Source organism: Acanthisitta chloris, unplaced genomic scaffold, assembly GCF_000695815.1.
Source record: "Acanthisitta chloris isolate BGI_N310 unplaced genomic scaffold, ASM69581v1 scaffold38275, whole genome shotgun sequence".
Classification (NCBI taxonomy): domain Eukaryota; kingdom Metazoa; phylum Chordata; class Aves; order Passeriformes; family Acanthisittidae; genus Acanthisitta; species Acanthisitta chloris.
In genome coordinates this window covers 67,160-90,472 of record NW_008673920.1, presented here as the reverse complement: position 1 = coordinate 90,472, position 23,313 = coordinate 67,160, and the positions used below count along the sequence as shown (strand labels likewise).

General features: G+C 38.7%; 1 protein-coding gene across 1 annotated transcript in view; it reads right to left on the bottom strand.

Annotated features, from left to right (window-relative positions):
- Positions 1 to 857: 857 nt before the first annotated feature.
- MYOM1 (myomesin 1) overlaps positions 858 to 23,313 on the bottom strand; it is a 71,848-nt gene continuing 49,392 nt past the window's right edge. The window contains exons 25-39 of the mRNA XM_009075122.1: positions 20,005 to 20,141; positions 19,000 to 19,144; positions 18,314 to 18,373; positions 17,993 to 18,060; positions 17,322 to 17,435; positions 16,637 to 16,724; positions 15,888 to 15,926; positions 15,689 to 15,794; positions 13,751 to 13,914; positions 12,380 to 12,416; positions 12,041 to 12,063; positions 10,384 to 10,439; positions 5,367 to 5,582; positions 2,477 to 2,600; positions 858 to 1,084 (exon numbers count right to left, since the gene is read on the bottom strand). Coding sequence (XP_009073370.1) covers positions 858 to 1,084; positions 2,477 to 2,600; positions 5,367 to 5,582; positions 10,384 to 10,439; positions 12,041 to 12,063; positions 12,380 to 12,416; positions 13,751 to 13,914; positions 15,689 to 15,794; positions 15,888 to 15,926; positions 16,637 to 16,724; positions 17,322 to 17,435; positions 17,993 to 18,060; positions 18,314 to 18,373; positions 19,000 to 19,144; positions 20,005 to 20,141 — 1,604 coding nt within the window. The remainder of the gene's footprint in view (positions 1,085 to 2,476; positions 2,601 to 5,366; positions 5,583 to 10,383; positions 10,440 to 12,040; positions 12,064 to 12,379; positions 12,417 to 13,750; positions 13,915 to 15,688; positions 15,795 to 15,887; positions 15,927 to 16,636; positions 16,725 to 17,321; positions 17,436 to 17,992; positions 18,061 to 18,313; positions 18,374 to 18,999; positions 19,145 to 20,004; positions 20,142 to 23,313) is intronic.

Genomic DNA, 23,313 nt, shown 5'->3' with positions numbered 1-23,313 from the left:
AGAAACCAGTGGGCCTGATGCTAGTGAGTGGGAGAAGGGGTAGTGTTGGGCTGAATCACTGAGGAGAAGTCGAACAGGGGGGTTAGCACAAATCTGATTGCTGCAGCAAACAGCCTGGAGAGAAATGAGCATGTGGAGCAGCTGATACTTTGTGGGTTAATGGTATGTCCATAGTACCTCACCAAGGTCACGAGGGAATTAATGCAGAGGACTGAAAAACAATCATCTGAGTCTTGGTGATAAGAAATGGCCAAGTGTCATCCCGGTCCACCTGATGAAGCAGATTTGCTTGAAAGAAACTTGGACCGAAAGAAACTTGGACCAAAAGAAAACCTACTTATGGCCCCCTTGCATCTGTAGGAGATGGTTCTGTTTCTGGAGATCTTTCCTTGTGGCCAAACTAGTCATGGTGAAAAGCAGAGCCCACATGGCATTAAGAGGACTGTAGGTATGGTTTCATTGAGAAGGCAAGCAGGGTCTGCCTCATGTTGTGATGGCCTACAAATATACACATAACTGATACCATCCTTCATGTACAGAGCAGTAAATGTGTCAGTCCTGTACAGGATTTGCTCTAACGAACTGTGTTTATCACACACTTTTTTAGGAATTGAATTCACATTGTCAGTACATGGATCTTTGTCCAGATACTTGCACATTCCTGCAGTGCAACTACCTGGTACTGAGACATAAGTGTCCATCTACTATGCATTTAAAGTTAGGAAGTATTACAAATGTTATAAAAAAGCCCCACTAATAAACTTCTGTGTTAAATATTATGGCTACTATACCGCTCATGAAGTCTCAGCTTGAATTTATTATCCAGATCATGACAAGATCACATTCTTCATTCAAGTTCAGTGGGGTTTATCCAAGGTTGCTTTTTCCAGTGGTTTCTTTCCCTGGCTATCCAAGCTTTCTGTGGGCTGAGGAACCATTTCTGCTACTGCTGTCTTTTCTTCAGTCTTCTTTGCTGCTTGCTGCTTGCTTTTTACATCCTTTTCTGTTTCCACAGCAGGAATTTCATTTGGATCAGGTGTCTCTTCTGTAGCAATAATTTCTTCTACATGTTGCTTAATAAAATCTGATTTAGGAGAAGTAATAGAATTTCCCTTATATTTACTATGCTCAGCAACATTGCTTTCACATTGGTTATGACCTTATGATGCTCTTTTCCTCTCCCCATACCCATATAAAGAGATTCAATATCACAAATAATGTTACTACTTGCTACAGAGCCAAAAACAAGCCCAAGTCTTTATTGTCTCTAAATAAAATTATTAAGATGCAGATCCTTCAAAACATTTACAGATGTAAATAATTGTTTCCCACTTAAGTCTCCTCGTTTACAGGACTGCTCAGAAATGTCTAGGTTACTCATACCAGTAAAGCAAGAGAGGAAAGAATGCAGTAAAATACTTGTTCTTGCCTTAGGAGCAGAAAGGGGAAGGGAATAAGAGTATAAAAGGTTCTGTCAGCAATGATATAATGTTTATACATGCTGTATACAAAGAAAAAGTACTTAGGCAAAAATATGTAAAACAGATGTTCTGATAATGTTGGAATTTAAGACTTATTTGGAGCTAAAATGCTCTGTGTGAGAGAGTTATAATTGTGAATAATAAATGAATGTCCAAATAGCATTTCTATAGTAAGAGTGTAAAAGAACAGTAAAAATGTGTAAATGCTGAATTATACATGCTGTATACAAAGAAAAAGTACTTAGGCAAAAATATGTAAAACAGATGTTCTGATAATGTTGGAATTTAAGACTTATTTGGAGCTAAAATGCTCTGTGTGAGAGAGTTATAATTGTGAATAATAAATGAATGTCCAAATAGCATTTCTATAGTAAGAGTGTAAAAGAACAGTAAAAATGTGTAAATGCTGAATCACCAGATAGCTTTTTCCAGTCTTTTCCCTAAATTGGACAAAAAATTGACACTTATAATTCCAACTTTACCATTTGGTATGGACATAAAATTAAGAGAGAATAGTAGATTAATATCAAATAGGGGCTATACAGTCAGAGCTCTCTAAAACACTTAGGCATTTAGGGTGCCTGAATCAACAAGGCCTGTTTTTTTTGTGAAGTGTCAAATGTCTAGCTGCTGAAATGAGTCTGACTTTGGAAAAGTAACACCATCTGTGTATGTATACATGCTTAGGAAGTCTTTCCTCTCATTCAGAAATTTAAATGTAGTTATTATGACTTAAAAAACTTTCATCAGCCTGATGAGTCAAGAATTCACAGTGGAAGTAGAAAAGGTGGTTCAAAAACATTGATTTAAAGCTCTTTCACTGAGATTTAACCTGGCAATTCATACTTTGCATCTGATGTTAATTAAGAGCATACATACTGTAAACTTGATTGATTGGGACCTATGAAATATTGATTGGCACAGAGTATTAACTCCATAATGTTTAACAGTTTTTTAATTGAAATAGAATAGCATAAATATGAAAGTGCTCTTACCTTTCTTTTCCCCTTCCTTCCGTTTGCTTGCTGTCATTGTTTTTTTCTTTTTAGACACAGTTTTATTATTTTGATTGTGTCCTTGGACTGTGTCAGTGTGCCCTGACACAGGCGTCACAATCACCTGAAGCAAAGCAAGAACAAAACGTGCACAAGCAAGAACTGGGGATGCATCACAAATGCAGTTTGAAACCACCATAACTGAATCCCTGGCAAGAACACATTTTGAAGCAGCTACTACTCTTAACTTTCAGGGGCACATACATCTGCTGAAGCAAAGTGAAGTAGAATCCAGCCTGTTACCTGGGAGCTGACCCACTTGTATTCCCTGGCAGCTCTGCCAGCAGGAAGGAGGTCAGATTTTTGAAGCTAAAGTAGTGGAAATAAACTGCTGCCAAAATGTAATCATTATTAAATATATGCTAAGTAACAAATATCAGTTATGAGGTATTGCAAAGAGCATGTCATATTCTTGTTTGCACTCTGGAGGATGGAAGAGCTGTGACACTGTTGCTTTTAAGTTATATGTCCTGGGACAAAGATGAAGTGACCTGCATGTCATCTTTGAATTGGCATACTGAGCAAAATTGGCAAATATTTTTACATTAGTTCTTGTAACTCAGAAAGCTTGCTGTATCTCAAATTACAGATCTTCTCAGGATTATGTTTTGAAGTTTAAAAATTAAGCTCTGTTACTTTGTTACAGAGCTCTTGTGTCTAAATAGCCTGAACTTTTTTTAGAACAGATATTGATTCATTAATGTGCATCATTACACATGTAAACCTTAAAATGACAATAATGTCATCAAGTTTCATGCTTGAGTTTTAACTATTTTAGGAGATAAGGCTGTGTGAATGCATACTCTGTTCACATTTAACGCTGAAAACACATTATTTTTACATAATTTCATGTTAAAAATCCCTGTGATGTTAAATCTGTTCTGAAAGAAAGAAAGATTTATACTAGATAAACTTCATATGTTCCTTGAACCACATGTTCCATGTCGTAGAATTAGTGCATAAAGTTAGGCATGTGGTAACATGTTTTGGTAGTTTATAAATCTGATCTAAATCTGGATTGTGCTTTTTAAATATTAAGATCATAATCATTAGCCCTTTATAGAAACTGATTTTTAAAAAAATATTTTAAAATTGAAAAAATCAGCATTTTCATCATTGAGAACTATGTTGAATCTATTTTTACCTGAACCATTAAGAATTCCCTCATGCTTCCACTTTGTCTTTAATGTTAGCTGACAGTAAAACTTAGATGAGGGTTTAAGTGAGCATTAACTGTACAACACTTAGTTAGTGGCATCCTCACAGAAACGCCAGTACTACACCAAAATGGGTGCCTAAAAAACAGCACTACTTCTGCAGTCACAGTAGCTAAAACCATCCCAAGAAAGTATGTGAAAAGTGCATACAGATCATGCTTATGCTGAAAATATATATATTAGTTCTTTAGATTTTGGTGTGAATAATGGTGCTGTTGTGAGACTAGTAATGAAAAGATTTATTGGCATGGGACATTGCTTTCCTAAGTAGCAATTGGCCTGATAACTACTTCTAATCCTATCCTATATGTGTGTTGCTTTTCCTCAGCTAATAATAATCCGTGGCTTTGTAAAATAGCTGACATGGAGTTTTTAATCTATGCAAGTGCATTCAAATATCTGGACAAATGTTTTTTTCTCTGAAACATTTTTATCTTAAAAAAAACAAACAAAAAACCCAAACACACTTTTTTACCTATGTTCTAGTGAAGATTCTTTTTGTAGCTTTAAAAGCTCTTAACGAAATATGTTGTGTTAAGGTTGAATGACATTAACTGACATCTCGATCTAACAAAATACTTACGTTAACACCCTTAAATCACAATTCATGAGAATGTCCATTGAAAAGCATGAGACTACTCCTGTGCCAGAATCTGCAAAAATACTTTGTTGAGATGTGAAGTAGTGAAGGTCTGGACAGAAAGGTGTGAAGAGATGCCGTTGTGGTGTTGTGGTGAACAGCAAAGTGAAGATTAACAGGGATCTAAAGGGAAGCTAGAGGTAATTACAGTGATGAAAGCATTAAGACATTAAGATACTGTGCATAACTACCAGAGCTGTGACAAGTAAAACAAGGCACAGTGAAACCAGCTTGTGATGGAAGGAAAGAAGTGAGTTCAGTTTATTTGTGAACATAAAGGAGAGTTCATACATTTTTACAGACACACACACATATTAGTATCCTGGCCTCCCAAGCCTTATTTTCATTTATGTTACAGTACTTTTACCCCATTTGGGCAGATTAAACAATACTTAGGGATGTAAATGACGCCCATACTAAGGCCTCTCTAAATTAACACAGCAATACAAAGGGGCCTTAACATAGACAAAAACCAGCACTAATTTCTCCATGGTGTAACACATTCCATCTATGCTACTTTACCAAAATTGGAACAAATCCTAACTGCTGCTTAAAAATGCCTCGATCATTTTTGGTCTTTCCATCTACCTCATCAGTTGCTTCCACTGAAACAATACTTGACCCTTTCCTTCCAGGTGATCCAGGGAGAGGGTCAAATGGCAGACCTGTGTTTACAGACAGTATGCATTTGGCCTGCTGTAAAATGCTACAATTAGGTTCTGTGGAGTTAGCAGTAAGAAAACATCTAGGATAGACCTTGTTTTCCCTGGCACCAATAAGTATATCAGAAGCAAAAGTGAAGTGAATGGAAAAATCCAAGGCTGCCTGCTAAAGCAGAAAGCCATTTCCACACACAGGTTATGTCAGCCTATCATCCAAAATCTCCCCCATACGTCTTCTAGTCTTAAATTCATGCTTTTGTTTTATCTTCTTTCTCAGACTCTCTCTCTTCCTCAGGTATGTACACACTTACAGTGACGTCGCTGGTCTCTGTGCCATACTTGTTCTTCACCACAATGCTGTATTTCCCAGAGTCATGTGTGGACACATTAGTAATGGAAAAGCTGACATTTTTCCCAGATTCAAATTTCAGGATGCAATTGGCATCTGATACAAATGATTTTTCGTTCTTCAGCCATGAGACCTCTGGGGCAGGATCTCCCCAGACAGTGCAAGAAAGATTAAGTGCCTATAGAAAAAGTAGAAAGGAATTATAAGTCAGTAAATATTTGCTGTGTTTTTTGATGCCTAACTCTCCAAATATTTCAACTCCCCATTTAGCTTCCAGCTTTTAGCAAATGGATGTATACCATCATCAGTAATCAATAATTTTTGTCAGTCTTCTGTATCATAAAGGAAAAGAAGGAACTTAATTAAAAAATGCCATTAAAACCTTTCAATATTTTATGGACCTTCTTATCTACTCTCATAATCATTAGTAGAGCTTTCTCCCTGCATATTGTTTCGTATAAAATTAGATACTATCTACATTTGTGTGTTAGACCTGAAATGAAATTTGGTGAACTGTCAGATGGATTTGTTCACATTGAGCTCACTATGTATTTATCCCATAAGTATAGAAAGTGTGCCTGCTTCTTTAAATGATTAAGAACAAAGGGTCCCTGGAATATTTTGTTTCATTTGGGATCCTTTATACTATGCCCTGACAGCTCTTCCAACAGACTTGAATTGTTTTACACACTCTTGTAAAACTATTTCTAACTGAAATCAATACAGGCTTTTACTCTTTCTTTGGTGCTCGTATAAGTATTTCCCTTTGATGTTAGTAGTGCTCCTAAGGGCTGAATTCCGTCCGATCTGACTGAAGGAAGCATCTTCACTGTCAGAGAATCACATTGTCAGAAAGATCACTGGCAACTTATTCTGCCTTCTATAAGCTGGTGAGTCTCTTGGGCACACAATGTTCAGGTCTCCTTTTTTTTCTTGTCAGCTGAGAAATTCATGTGTGGGAGATACTGGTACATATAAATGATCCAATCCTCTAGTCACAGCACCATGAGAATCTTCTCAAAAGACTATGCAAAAGTGAATATCACACTGAGAGTCAAATGTGAAAAACACTCACATGACACTTCAGTGTACATAGGCCTTTCTCTGGAGTTTTATTTCGGAAAGAATTTATTTATATCTATGTATTAGATATTACGTTGGTTTAAATTTGAAATGCTATTCAAAGGGGAATATAACTTTTTCTCAAATGGAAATTGAGGAACTTTTACTGCAGAAGAAATGGTCTTCTGTAGTTCATTAGGAATGGACAAAGTGATGCATAAGGAATAGACAAGATTCTATTTGATTTGAATTAAGTTTCTCTTCCTTTTTTTTTTTTTAAAAAAGCTCTTTACAAAAATGTGTCAAAAATAGAGACGACTGAAGAGCACTCATATTGTTGGCCCTACAGACTGTCATGATAACGATCTACAGTGAGAAATCTATTTAACTGGCTATCTTCCATTTGACTCTCTACTTCTTGTCTGCTAGTGTGATAATTGAAGATGGGACAGAAGAGAGATGCCCAGAAGGTTGTTCAAATGAGCAGATAGAAAAATTGATACCTCTATAAAAATGAAAGATTTTGGTATCTCTGAGAACAGAATAAAAGTCAAATAAATAAATCCCACATACCCTAAGGGCCAAAATGAGAACAAAAGGTGGAAGTCGTTCCTCCATCAATGACACATAGTTTGTGGTACCCAAGGAAGAACAGATTCCAAGCCAGAGGTGGTTACAGCATGGTGGAAATGGCTTCTATCTGATTTCCTGCAGCACCTACAGTTGGTGACCACGTGGGACTGTTGACTACCTTCTCTCATAGCCTGCTGGTGTGAATGTGGTTTTGATTGCCATATCAGTCCATCTTATTGAAAATCAAGGGGAAACATGAAGTTTCACATTTCCCCCTCTTCCTTATCACTCTCAATACAAACATGCCCTCAGCCTTAGCCAGGCATTGCATATAGGCCCCTTCAGGTGCTCAGTATTTCTTTATTGTCTTCTGATTCTCTAGCAAGCAAGAGATCAGCACTGAGTGGCCCCAGCTGCCACTCCACAATGCTAATGAGCTGATGTCCATATCTAGATAGCTCTGTTAGTGGCATCATTCTAACCTGAGGTGTTTGAAGTGGTGTCAGTACTCCTTAATTCAAAGAGATTTCAGCAGCAGTGATGACTTTTCTTCTTTTAAATCATTCCTTAAAATAGCTGCATTTTCCTAAACCTTGCGTCACTACCTCCTGTTTGACATCAGCGGTTCTCTTGATGTTCCAAACTCTTTTAATGTATTTTCCAGCTACTAATGTGCACTATGTAGATGGTGAGATCTTTGGTTTTCTGGATGGTAATACCATAATTATGGAGCCTTAGCCAAGGAGAAGTGATTGTTCACTGTGACTGCACCTGTTTCAGATTTTCTATTCTTTGGGCAAGATATTGTAACTAATTTTATATATGTATATAATAATAATATATTATATTATGTCTCATGTATATCTTTATTACTCACTGAAACCCCTGATTATAACACTGCATTCCAATGAGATCCTGATCATGGTAAAAAACGTGTGTCCTGTACTCCTGGACCTGGAGCATTGCAGCACATGTACTTGGAGCAACAAACAGCTGCAAGTCCAGACCCTTTGTGCCCCTCATTTTCTCTCTTCTGCCTTTGACTTCAGATTATCATGGGTGGGGTAGTACAGGTGGCAGAGGGAAATACATCATTGTATTTCAAGTATTGCCATTCCTCTTGCATATTAGCACACACTCACATTCTTGGATGGTTTCATGGGTGAACTGAAGCAGCTTGGTCAGGGGAACTTGCTCCCTTCTTCCAGCCTATCTGTAAGGACACCTACCGCTGGCAGAAGGATGTTATATATTCCTTCTATGTCTGAAAGTGCACATCAAAATCCTAAGCCTCTTCTTTTAAAAATAAAGCCCAATTATTGACTTACAGCTCTTCATTAAAACAGTCACTTAGGTTAATTTGGCCAGCTGGACACAAAACTTATGCTAGTATTCTCTGTCAACTCAAATTCCTCCCTAATATGAACTGACACTTAGCCTTTTCCAATTATACCACACTGCTGAAGAGCATATCTATCAGTGGAAGCCTCTTAGGCCATCTGGAATGCTATTTGACTCACACTGGGTAAACACTGGTTCATTCGTTCTCACCCATATCCTTCAGCTCACATGTAAAAAGCTAAGAAATAGCATCACAGTCATGGTGTTAAGTTTAAATTTCAGATATGCATATGCTTGGAAGTTCAATCTAGGGATACCAGTCTGTTCATGTAACTCTGTGGTTATGGCTGCACTGGTAGTTACCAGTTGCCAGTCCTGTGCTACCTCATTTGCTGTTTTTCCAAATCCTTGATGATTGTGCAATTTGCATGAATTACACAACAGAGAACAGCATTCCCCTCTCTCCAGCATATATGCAAACAATAGACAGATGAGCCAACACTACCCAAACAGTCTATGTTTTCGCTGATCTCTCTCTGTTCTACTCAAAATGATCATCTACTGAATCAAGAAACATAAGGTCAAGGATATTTGTCTCGAGTTCTGGGAGTATTTCAGTCATTTATTTAAACATTACAAATGTCCTTGCTGTCAAGGACAATGTGTGTCTGCGTAAGATTTTGCAACTCATTTTTTACAAACCCTTTTTATAAACACTACACATTTTGCTTTGGTGAACTCACACTAAAGTTCTTATCAACTCTCTTTTGGCCAAAAGCTTAAAAGTGTTAATAATCACCACAATTTATCCCCTGCCAAAGCAGTATGAGAATTACATCTCCAAGCACAAGCACCGATTAGCTGAGAATCTGCTAATTACTTCAGTTCCTTTGTGTCTTCTACCTACAGTTAAATACTCATACAAGTGCTTCTTACTTCTACAGCATTTCCCTAACTGCTAAATCCTTTATTTCTTTATTTATCCTTTATTTAATTTTTTCAGAACTGCTGCAATCTACTATCTGTTGGCTATGCTATACCTCACATTGTTAAGCGGTCTGGAACAAGATTTTAGATTCTTGACACTTTTGCTGAGCTTATAATCAAATACTTTTAACTCAGCTGACCTACTGCCAGACAGAGCCAGAAATCTCAGGAAGCTGCCTTACTGTAGTTGTCACATTACAGGTTTTGAATGACATTCACGTGCCCTTTTTCAATGTTCACATGCACTGAAGAGGAACTGGCTTGTGGCAGAGCAGCAGGAAGTGAAAAGCAGGCACTTCTTGGGCTCAGTACTATCAAGAAGCAACTTGTAGAAGCAGTGTGCTGGGAAAGGGTTGTGAGATTGAGAACTGACTTTCTGGGTCATCTGTTCTGTGTTCAAGCATCGAAGTTCCTCTGGGAGTCCTGTACAATAATATTTCAGCTAAATTCTCCTAATATAATGTAGTGTAACACCAGTGACTTATTTTGATTTCCTTCTCCTTTACCCTGATGAAATAGAGAAAATGTTCTCCTTTTGTGTGGGTGAGAATTGAGTTATGGTGGTTTACTACTTTTACATCATTGAAAAGCCAGCCTTGACAGGTGTGACTACCATACCACATTGCAAGGAAGTTAACTGCAAAAGACATAGAATGACTAGCTACCATGTGAAAAAAAGGAATTAAACTTCCTGATGCTCTGCTACAAAAAAAAAAAAATAATCTGTGAAACCTGTGCATACATTTTTAAAGAGCTGGTTATATAAGGAGTTTTAGTCCCAGCTCACATTGTCATCTCACTTTTATCTAATTCTTAAGAAAAGACACTGCCCTGAATACATAAACCCATCTGTGCAAGGCTGCTGAATTATGTACAGAAGACAGGGGATGAATAAATAATGTCACAGATTTTAAAGATGGTAACTTTAAAGAAAAAGGAAGCTGAACGTTTTCCCATCATTGAAAGGTATTCAAGCTGCTGGAATGTTGTGTAAAGCTACAGTTAATTTACTGTACCTTGCCCTCTTGGATGGTGACAACATCGGGCAAACCTCCAAGTACCCGTGCACGATCTGGAAATAAAGAAGCACAATTTTCTTTAGAGTCTCAAAATCAATTGTGTGCCAAACTCTGTTTGTCTTCTTGTTCTTTCCTTCCTTTTGTCTTATTTATGCACAACTTGTCTCTGATATCTGGGCTGGCAGAGAACTAGTCAGCATTTTTAGCACACCATTTGGACTTTAAAAAATGTTGAATTCACAGCAAAAGATGTGTTAATAGCTGGTGTCAATCATTTACAGAGGGGACTTAAAGTACGTATGCTGTGTCCTGTAGATTTTGACATCAATTCAGTGTAACTTCTGAGTGCACAAGAAACGTTTGAATTTTTGAGGTCTGGTACTCTTAAGTTTTTAGTGTAGTAAACTAAAAACATTGGGTTTCTAAAAGGAAATGAATGATACCTGATTAAGTGCTGGAGATTAGGTTTTAATCTAAATACAAAGACAGACTTCAGTCCCAGTGACAACAGTGAAATTCCCCCACTTTGTATGTATCTGTGTGTGAATGAGGTAGATACCTGATTGATCTAGTTTTAAGCTCAGAGTCACATAGGAATCTTACACAAATACAAACAAGCCAATCACATGTAGCTTTAGTGCACTTATTCTGGAATATGGATTTGGTTTGTTACATGTCTGGGTGGAGCTTGGCAGAGGAAGGAAATGACTGTACAGAATGTTCCCTTCTAATGTGTTCTGTGAAAGATGTGCTCTGGAGCACAGAGATAATGACCTTATGAGACCAGGAAAGGGACTCTGTTATGTCAATTAACATGCCAGCTCCATATGGATGGTCCAGAGTTAGAAATGAAATGCCCAGGTCAGGGCTATTACTGATTGCTGCTGTCTCACCTGGGACATGTAGGGATTGCTGTACATATCCAAGCCCCACTCTGTTTGGAGTATATCTCCAGGAGGAGTTAGCTTAGATCTCTACAAAATTTTCTCTGATAGCTTTTTGAATGCTAGTTCTGCCCTCATTTTTACACAGGTCTGAAAGGCATCTGCAGTGGAACAATTTCTTTTTCCATGCACTTTTCTATAAGTAGGGAGAATGTTGAGTTTAATAATTCCAGCTGAAGTCCAATGACTTACTCCTTAAGTAGTTTAAACATACTTTTCTTTTAGTTGCTGTGTTGGAATTGACACAAAGGCAAAAGTATGAGGAGATTCTAAGCAATGCAAAAGCTACTGTTGCTTTCTTACCCATTTCTGTATGTAATGCAGTCATTTGACATTTTAGAGCATTCAAAAACTAGCCAAATTATTTCCTCCATCTTCAAAAACAAAGTGACTTTTGTACAGAGAACATGCATGAGAGATCTTAGCAATAAAGTTAATTTTTAGAGAAGGCTAACTGGTAACAGGAGCTTACAACGGAAAAATCTACATAACCCATAACTATAATGTGATTAGCTGCAATGTGCACCAATGTTAAATCACTAAAAGGTCACTTACTTTTCCCTGGTGTAAGGACAAACTCATTTTAGGATGAGCACAAACACATGCACATGTATACACACCCTCTCCTTCCCAACACACAATCTTCCTGGAGAGGAAGAAAAGCTTCATGAACAGTTTATTGCAACCATTGTCAACAAAGGCTGACTTACTTTTCTCTGCAATCGCAGCTTGCCTGGAGTTGAAAGAAAAAAAGAGAAAGTGCAATTTCAATTAAATCTTACTTAGAGTGATTGAAAAATAGATTATGTTTTTTACTGCCTTTGATCCATTAAGGAAAATCTTTCTCATCGTTTGGCAATACTGCTTTTTTCTTTGTTACTTAACTGTTATGTAAGTATTGCACCAAACAAGTCACATGCAAAACTCCTACAGGCTTCTGTAGGACTAGGATTTGTTTCATAAGATGTAGTTAGCTCCAGCACAAACCAAACAAATACTGTTACTATTTTATGGCTGCCATTACTGTATTTACATGGCACAATACTTACTTTAATCTCTGGAACTCAGCAAAGGCTTCGTCAAATGCTTTGTAAAGGGAAAAAAGAGTGGGTTTAGAGATAAATCATCACAAGTTTAAATTCAAAATGTAGAAATAAATTTCAAATGTAGACATCATTAAAGAAATATTACTGGATGTTTGCATGTATATTGTACAAAACCTAAAGTGCTGAATGGTTCAACTAATAAATGCCTTCTTGTATATGATATATACATATGAATGCATAAATACACTTGTTTTCTTCTAGTATTCAGGCTTTGAGAGAAAGAGCAGGAGAGTAGTAGACTGCAGTAATTTCACAAAATAGAGGAAGAAATACATCACCTAAAGGATAGATTGTGGCAGTGACCTCCCAAACCTTTTAGCTTCTACACCCCATCCAAAATTTTTTTGATTGTACACTTCCAATATATATATATTTATTTATAGACTATGTACATGTACTAGAGTGAAGGTCTTGTATTTTCTTCCCACACCCCAGTGGTGTGCACTGGATCATCTTGCACACACTCTACTTTCAGAGACCCCTGGTTTAGGGAGTACAAGAGAGATGTTTTTTCCGAGTGCTTTTCCCATCTGCTCTGAAGTACCACACTGATGGGTGTGAACAAACCAAACAGCAAATTGTTGTCACCTTTGCAAATTCAGGCTAAGCTGCCGTCATGGGGGAGGTCAACCTCTCCTTCTTTGAAAGGGAAGAAGAAATGTCTTTTCTCAGAAAGTGGAAATAGAGTACAGAAGGAGCAGCATGGAGATAATTGTAAGGTTATTGCCCTTACACAGAGCTTGCAGACCAACAGTAAAACTGTAGGGATGGGAACAGCTGGGAATGAAAACTCAGCAGTTTGGAAGGAGTTAATCTGTTCCCTAGGATCTGAGAGGTCTCTCAGAGTAAAAGCTTCCAATGGTCAATTGAAATAATTTTAGTTGTTCTGCTAACAGTCCTTCATCATGCTGCTGAAAGGTCTTGGCATCTCTGAAGAATAAGTAGCTCTGTTATATCCATCAAAGAAATACAGTAGGAAAGTAACAGAACAAACTTGTCCCTCACTTCCTCCTCCAAATATTACTTAGAAGGGAGAGATACAGAAGGCATTCAGTGCTACTACTGATATTTAAAACTGCCAATCAATGCCAGCAACACAAGGGGTTTTGTAAGACAGCTCAGAAACTGGGCTGACATCTCAGTAGGCAAACTGTAAGTGGGTATTTGGAATAGGAAAAAGCCATTTGTAATTTATGACCCAAAAACACAGGTCAGGGAGAACAAGTGGCACTGTCTCCACAGACACAGCCAGACTGGTGTGTGCACACACAGACCCCAAAGGGGAATGGGTCTGTAGCAGAGAGAATGGCCTACCTTGTCCAGAAAGATCCACTGTCTTTTTGTGTGCTGTGTTGCCATCAAAGAGCTCCATTATGTATTTGCCTTTGTCTTGTGGAGTTGGCTCATTGATCTGCAACCAGATCTGCTCCCCAGTGACACCAGTCTTCACTCGGTCTGTGAACTTAATCTGGGTATCACTGAAAAATATGAAACAACATTACCTTTCCATTTTACTGGAGTATAAATGGGATTTGCTCATGTTGAGTCACTGAGTACATCTGCAGAAATGATTTCCAAGATACTATGGTATGCCATCATATTTTGAAAATTTTGAAGACAAATCCTTGCTAAAGCCATGGGTCAGCTGGGCAGAACTGGTGTGACAGTCTTTCCCTGTTCAAGGTCCAGTTCTCCTCAAAGCTTGCAGAAAGGTTATGCATCTCAGTCTATGACCTGAGCCATAGAAGAGCTATACAAATTTAAAAGCTGGATCTCTAAAGGGGACTCCATGCATTGTCAAATGTTCCTGTTCTCTTTATAGTATAGGTTTATTTCTGTTAGGGCAAAACAAAACTATACAGGGCTGTATCTACAAAAAACTCACTTTTGTTCACAAGTGGTGTTTGCCCAATTGGAATGTTTTCTGATGCTCTGCTATGTTTGGTATTTACAGTTAAACACACTTTGACATAAGTATTTCTTCTTACACACACAAGCAAAAAAATTTAAAAATTGATTTCTTAGCTTCTTAGCTAAGCAGTTAATTGCCCTGGATGAGGCAAAAGATATTTGTCAAACAAGATACTAATTTTCTTTTTATCTTTAGACATAATTTTCAATGTACTGGAGGGAAAAAACCACCATATTTTCTAGATTACTTTGACATGCTTCAAGATGAAATAAGTTTCTAAAAATTAAATAGAGAAAAGAGGGAGAGAAAGAAAGAGAGAGGGAGAAAAAAATCCCCAGAATATTTCATATTCACATACACACACTTGAAATACTTAGGACTTTTAATGATACCAGGTCAAGATGGGTGCCAAGAAACAGCAAGGCCTCAAACTGCTTTCATTTTTCTGACAGGGTGCTGATTAACATCAGTGTCAATAATTACAGCCAGCCTGATACACCACATTCTGAGTATTCTGTGTCTCATTTATATGAGTTTTATTGAGATATCAGTAATTCAGATTCCATCCTAAAGGCTAACTACCACCATGTCCACAGCAAGTTAAACAGCAAGAATAGTACTAATAGATTTGATGTGATCTAAGTTGTTTACTTCTTTGGGTTTTCCAGTGCATGCTGTTTGTGAGGGCTGAGAACTCATAGCTGTCTTGTGGATTTGGATGTGCAACTCCCATTAATTTTATGGGGAGCTGGGCATTCAAATTCTTTTTTTAATATCTTAGTTCTTCTGTCTGTCTTGGTTAAGTTCTTAGTACTCCTAGGAGAGGCTGTCTGGATTTTACGGCCCTGGGCACATGCTGGAATTTGCTTTGCCTCCTGAAAATGAAGCCATGCATGAAAAGGACATGCCTGCTTGTCCCACTTCCTGTGAATTGTGGCTTCTAGACAAGCAAGCCTCCAGGCTAGGTATCTCTGAACCCGTGGTGCTGACCTCTTTTAAAGCCTGACAGTCTTTTAGGTCACATTTGCATCACTGCTTAGAACTGAGTCAGGGAAAGACGCAACTCCCGTTGGGGAGTTCATGGAAGCACTGTGAAGCAACATGGTCCTCCTGGTGTGATCTGTTTCAAGAGAGAAATGACAAAAGGGCCTGGCACCACCAACACCCAACTCTCATTCTGGCTTCATGTGAATGTAATTGACTGAAATGAACTCATATGAGATAAGGACTCATGAGAGACGAGGCAAAACTTGGGCCTCATCTCTCTCATATATTCAGGTTCTTTCTGAATCTATAAAAACAAAATAGCACTGAGTTTTGCAAAGCTTTTGTGTACTTACTTGTGCACCCAGCCTACTCTCAAATCTTCCACATAATAAGTAACATAGGAGTACAGTCTGATACCCTCAGCTGTGCTCTGGATTTTCAGGTCTGTTGCCGATAAAGCTGAAAGAAGAGCACATGGTTTTATGCAGCCATGCAGCCATTCATTGTGTGTCACAATGAGTCATTCATTCGAAAAGAGAATTAAGTGCTTACCAATCCTTCTGCATACTTCATTCATCAGGTCTGCAAAAGCTGTGGAAATAAAATCCAGAGACTAAGACTCTATGTCTGCAGTTCGAGCACAGTCAATAATAGGACAAGTACTGGCTCTGAAATATTCTCCACAGAAGGTTTGAAAAAGCAATCAGACATATCTTACAAAACATATTAGAAATCTGAGTAATGCACAAATGTAGTCTTTATTTCACAGTTTCCAGACTTTAAGTGTAGCCTTGATGAATACTGCTACAGATGAACAAATCTATATTTTTTTAATATTTTTTTTGGGTAAATGACACTATTTAGTTGGAATGCTAACCCATCTGTGTGCATTCAATGCATACAAGTTTTCTCCACTTGCTTGGAAACAAGTGGAAAGCTAAAAATATAGTCATCACAGTGGAAAGGCTCCTAAATAAATGGTAAAACATAATAAAAATGTGAAATTGTTCTGTGATTTTTTTTCTATGCTTGTAGACTTACTGATGGCCCCCTGAGGAAACCTGTTCTCATTTTGCTTAGCATCAGTCCTTGTATGCTCCCAAAATTATGCAGAATCCAGATGCAATAAGCTGTATTCAAATGTTGTTTGAACTGAAGAAATCTCGGTTTTTCTAATCAGATGATCTTGTACACAGGAAGAACAAAACCACAGGAAGGGAACATGCACAATGCCTGTATTACCCTGCACCCACTTCAGACAGGCTGTCAGCTGGTGTGGCTGACAACATGCAGACTCTGACCTGTGTCCTTTAGCTTTAGCTCACTGGAGTCCTTTCCTCTGTCATCCTTCAGTATGACTTCATAAGTTCCAGCATCTTTCTTAGAAAACTGCAATATTGTCACAAGAAAACCAGCTTTCAGAACAGGTACTGTAGAAAAATCTGGATTTTACTTCTGAACCCAGCAAATATCCTGTCCTTGTCTCCAGGGAGGTACCTGATGCTGGGGGCTGGGGCTGCCCTGGTGCCCCCCAGCTGCCCTGCTCCTGGCTGGGGCACTGGGATGGGCTTTGGCTGGGGAGTCCTGGCATGCAGGACCTTGTGTCCCTCACCAACTCTGCTGCAAAGCTGGGTATGGCACAGACCCCTTTGGTGACTCTTAGAGGGTGGACCTCTGAAAGCCTGAGTGACAAGCACTTTCCAAATGCATTTGAAATGGAAATGTGGTCTTGATCTGTTGTTAAACTGGGATGCAAAGGAAGTGACCAGCTTTTTATCTCTTCTGTCATCATATCCTTAAAACCCAAACAAGCAGTTACAGACAGACATTTGCTTTAGCTAAAACACAGATGCCTTGTGACTTTTTCCATTTTTAAAACCCACTTCCTCTTTTGATTGTTCTGCTGGATTATCAGATTAAATCATATCATTCATCTGAATTCACAACACTAACTTGAGCTGAGGTCTAACGAGGACAGTCACTCACCTCTGATATCAGCAGAGTACACACGCCATCCTTAAAGTCATGTTCTTCATCTACCATTATCTCCCTGTCATCTTTGTACCATACAATGTGTGTTTCCTTCTTAATATTAGCCACCTAAGATGGATGAAAACCACATCATAATTATTCTTTGCATTCGAGCGGGAGAGCTTGATGTCACATGGGTTAGCATGTTCAGGTCTCTCATAAAAGAATGGCAAGCTTTACAACTTGATCACAGTGAGTTTTTGCAGGCCTCTATTTTAAAATGAGGGAAGCAAGAAGGAAAATGTATCAGATGAAAACAGAGAGAAAAGGAGCCCAGGGAACAAGTGGATCATGACTAAGGGATTTCTACACACATAAACAGGCCAAAAATGAGAAAGTCCCAGGATTTACAAAGACTTCTCATTTCTATTCAGGTGCCTTTCCCTAAGTGGGTGGCTGACAGACCTGAAGAAAAAAGTTCAAGATATTTTCCAACACAGTTTGTTACATGCAATGAGCTGTCACCCCAGTATGATTAACCTTCAGAATCTCTGTCCCTATCCAACATGCAGGTGGGAGTACAAATGCAAAGGGCATGTCTTTAGTCCCTTTGCACCCTCAACATGTAAGTAGTGGTAGGTCAAAGTGCTTTGAATATAGTACTCAGTGTTTTCCTTGCCTCTTACCTTACATTTCAACATCACATTACACTCATCAGTAACTTCCCATCCCAGTTTATCCACAAAATGAGGACCTGTTTAAAATTACATATATATTTTTAAAGGTCACATCAATGGTATTCATGATACAAAACCAAAGACACGTGTTTTACTTGACAAGAATACTGTTATATTATGTGTGGTTTTATTTTTCCTATTTCTCCTTCAGAAGGTACGTAACCATGTAGCAAAACAAACCCCATCTATTTCAAATTAACATATATAAATATAAACAAACTCTTAAGAGATTAACATGTATGTGATTCTTACAAATATTCATATTATTACCTTGTTTTCTGTGCCACTCTTTTCTCTGGAAATCTGCTTCATCCCGCAACTTCTTGAATACTAGGAATCAAAACCAGGAAGAAACACAGAGTCAAACATCATGTGCCATTTGTATGATGCTGAACATCACTGTAACAGTTAAGTGCAACTCTGTCCCTTGGATGTCAATAAGAATCTGGCTATAGGGTCAGGTTTTCACTGAACATTTCAGAGGGTCAGAAGCTGATTACAGCTAACTCAAGTTTTCTAGCTGCTTGCAGTCACCAGGAGTTCTATGTGTCATGTCTGATGATATGCAATCCCCAATCATACAGCTGCTTTCTGCTCCTGGTAGGAAGGCAAATGAGTGGCAGCAGAGTCAGCAGGCTGCTTGAGCTCTAAGAGATGCAGCTACTATTCCCAGCTGAATGGACTTTTTACATTCGAATTTTTAATTCCACCCATAGAAAAGCAAACCATGACATACTGCAATAGTTTACATTTCTGTAACAGTTCCATTTGCTCTCATCACTAAAAAAAATTGGAGTTCACACACACATGACCTGTCCTGTATGAGGCAGGCAAAACTGTGACATGAAAAACCTGGAACTTCTGTTGGTACTGAAAACAGTGAAAAGTGAAGATGATGACTGCAGTAACCCCAGTATAATTTTTTCCAGCCCACTGAGTAATACACATTAGCCTACCATCACCAATGAGGACGAGGCTAGATTGATTGGTTGCTTTTCCATCCTGCAGTTGGAAAGTGTAAGTGCCTTCATCCTTGTCTTCAAGTTTATCCATAATCATTTCAACAAGGCCAGTCTTCTGGTCCACCTTCATTTTATATTTCTTCAGCAGTGGGAAGTAAAAGAACAATTAATGCATATCAGAGACAGAAAATATTTGTGAAGTGTTATATGGCTATCTTTAGGTGACATTCTGTTTTCTTTATTCAGATTCCCACTTATTCAGATTCCCACTATCTCCAGCTCCAACTTAATAAATCTGTTAAAGGTGAGGCCTATTTACTGACGCAGTAGAAGCATGTGACATGTCTCTTGTAAGGTGAGTACTGTGTTCTCTTTCATTGCAAAGGTTTAGATTCGCATCTCTTCAGAATAACATTTTCTTTGAGGATGATTGTATTTTGTAAGTTTTGTCTAGGATGCTCCCTCTTTGCCTTCTACCAGACAGTGTTGCAACAAAAGCATGCCATGTCATGTCTTTGGGAGCAACATGTTCTGCTGCTGGAAACAACAACTTGGGAATTTTTCCATGGTGTATTAAATTCCTCCAAACAGCAAAGAGAGATGAGAACCAAGCGTAAGGGTCTTCTAGGGCCACAGATGAAGGAGATAGGATGAATCTGGGCTACTCCAGTGATTCCTTGAAAATCATAGTAGCAGCTTACCTGGGACTACCTTATTACAGGAACAGCTATGGTCCCCACTAGTTAACAGAACATGTGGTACTCACAAAGGTGGCAAGAAAGGGCAGTTATCTCCCCTATATAAACTGCATCCAGTAGAATTCACCTGGATCCCAGAACTATGGACAAAATCTTTCTAATTATGCTTTCAATTACATGTTATTTCTCATGAAAAGGCATCAGTGTGGAACATAGGTTAGAAGTTTATTGGAGACAGAGACACTAATACTCATTGATACTCATAAAAATGCAAATGCATGTAAGCAAGGAAGGGGCTTACCTCTCCATTGAAAATCTCCTTATCATTAAATACAAAGTTTGCCTTTGCATTGCCAGACAGATTTTCAGCTTGCAACCAGAATCTCACTTCTCCTTTTTCCAAAATTTCCACGGCCAACTCAGAGGCAAGTGGGACAGCTACAAAGAAGAAAGGAAAGAATGAGGCATATATTTCACCTGGGCCCCAACAATTATTTTCTTCTACAATCAGAAGGCTACTTATTGGATACTGCATGCAAGGCAACTAGCTTATGATAGCTCTTTGTACAGACAGAATGCCTCTTCACCCACATATACACAGGATGACAGACAAGATTTAATCTTTTGATCCTTCAGTCACAAGGTCTGTACAAACTGCAATTTGAGTTGTGCTCCATTCTAATGCAAGGCTATTTCAAAGGTAAACTGCAAGTATCTGTGCAGCATGATGTGTCTGTATGGTGCAGACCCATGTTTAATGAGTTGCCTAACAATATTACTATAAGATAGTGAACTGGCTCAGAGGGAAAAAGAGCAACCAAACACAAAAAAGACCCCAAGCACAAAGCCGGATCAGAAAGTCAGCTGCTGAGCTGCAGGTTGGAAGATTTTTGTAAACACTCTGATCTTTCGCTGAGTGGAACCTCCATCCCTGGAATTCACAAAGTATCACAACACACCCTCAGTCTCCCCAGTACATTTTGTTTTCCTATGAGTAATGGAAGTCCCTGATATATAAACCAATTCATTATGTTAACAGGGGAAAAAAAAGTCATGTAAAGGGTACTATACCGTAAGTAATATTAGTCTCTTTTTTTAAATAGTATTTCTTTGTTCCTATTGGTAAAAGTCCTCAGTTTGCTTTCACTTTAACTTTTTGTTAAGATACTTTGGTCAGCAACATTAAACTTGAGCATTTAGACTCTAGTATTGGGGCATATTGCTCATTTTATTGACTTCCATCATTTTACCCATCTTAGTGGATGCTCAGATTCTCAACAAAGATGATACTCTTGGGATTACATATGCTGTATGTGAACTCTCCCCCAATCTCCACCTTCTCAGCACCGTAGGGTCTGCAGTGCTAGGGTGTAACATGGAACAGCTGAGGACAGTGTACAAACACATTGCAAAATGCATGATGATATAGTCTGGTGATAGTGCAAAGACACACCTCTTCCCAGACAAATCCCAGGGCAGGGTGGTTTCTTTTGCTCTGTGTATGCAAAGGCTCAGCAACAGCAGGAGAGGACTGGGACCAAAGTAGTGTCTAATTTATCTCACCTTTCTATTTCCACCATTCTAAATGACTGGGGTGCCTTCTGGAGCACAGCTGCCATCCCACCTCACTGCCAACCAAACTTAGGTGGTGAGGACCCCCTCTTCCTTTGCCATGCTTGACCCTTTCTCCCTCCCACATGCTTTCAGTGCCTGAGTGGCACAGCCTCTGTCTCTGCTGAAAATAAGGCTTCTGGGAAGTGAGGCAACAGTCACAGGGAAACAAAGAATTATGAAAAAGACACAGGATTATCTAGAGTGGGAAAAGCATGGAGCTTGGAGAGGCAGCATTGCCATGAGGGAGTGGGGCAAAGACAACCCCACAGGAGTGTGCCCCAACTGTGCAAAAAGGTCTGAGTCTTCGTCACCCAGCACATCACTTTGTGTGTAAGAAACAGAAGGAATCTTGGGGCTTGCATAATTTCTCAAAACAAAGCAACTGAAATGCTACAGGAAGCAAGTGGGAGTGTGAATAGACATCGGGCTGCACTGCTTTTGTCTCACTGTCAGCTCTACAGCAATTTTAAACCCACACTTGGCTTGCCTGTAATTAACTATGAATATCTTAGTCTAACATGGAAGAGAGGATAGTATTTCAGAAACTGTTAAATAAAGGGCTGAAAGGATACAAGAGGATTCTTTTTTTGGGAAAAGGCCGTTCACTTCTCAGCCCAAAGGAAGTGGATGAATCTGTGTTACAGTCTGCCACAAGCAAAAGTCTTATTTTAAAATATTTCCATAAGCCCCAACTGACAGCTACTTTAGGCATTTTCCAGCTATCGTGCTTCCAAGGTTTTACATCCTATTTGTACAGCATCACGAATTACTGCCAGTGCTTGACAGGGAGTCCTCGGGCAGTTGCTAAATTGAAGGGTTGGAAGAATTTATTTTTACCTAGCACCAACACACTATTGCAGCCATGTGTAGTTCTGTTCTGTATGGCTGCAAGCTGCTTATTCAAGCAATCCATTTTCCCATGGAGTTACTGTCTGCAGGTGTTTCTAAGCAGAAGTTACCATTAAATGCTGTTCAGAAGTACAAACAAGGTAACATGCATGAGCTCATATTGAATCAGAAGTGCCTATCAACTATTTTTTTTACAGAATTTGGATAATCCTCGAACAGATTATCTGGAGATATACTAAGATTTCATGTTGACCCATAGAAGCCCATTATTATTTTTCTAACCTCATAGGCATAGCCAGTTTAATCTCAACCCCTAGTTGTAATTTATTTTACAGTTTTTTAAAGTGTCCATAGGGCATGGAGTGGTCAAAGCAAGTAAGACAGTTTCCTATCCTTAAGGATCTCTCATTTTGCCTGTACCTTCTGGAAGCTCATGCGCAACTAGATGTGTGCTGTTACCTATTACAGTGCAAAAAAAGATTACATGATCTGTGCTATGTGGAGCTTATTTTGTGGCGCTGGTTATGAACACATAGCATGGAAGAGCCCTCAGAAGAAAAGGGTGAGGGTGAGTAGGGTCATGCAACAGCAGTAAGGTTTTGTGATGACTGACTTTCAGTGTGAAAATATAATTAGGTGGAAGCAATTGGGAGGAGCAGGAATAAACACGGGGATGTTTGGACTGTCATTAAACTGTCAAAAGGTGATACAATATGTTCAGAAGAGTAGAGCTCATATGAAAAACATGCAGAAGGAAATGAGAAAGAGAGATGATGTGGGCAAAACCCCAGGTATTTCTGCAGCCAAATTTTGACTGGGATGAAAGGTATGATGTGGGCTGAGTTAGCAGAGGTGCCAGCAGTACATGCACAAAGCTGGAGATGTTAAAACAAGGGGTTTAGTACCTAGAATGAAAAAGAAGAGGATGTAATGGGAGAAGATGAGACCAGGTATAGGTCTGATCTTGTGAGTAATAGGATTCATTATACAACCCAATATGATGGTTTTTTCCCATTTATTCAAGTTACATTCCAATGAAAATACCCAAGTTGTGCTACTACCAGGATATCATAAAGGTATGGGGGATCTGTTGAGTTGACAAAAATACCATCCCAAGGAGTAGAAGGATCTTCATATTGTCAAGCGT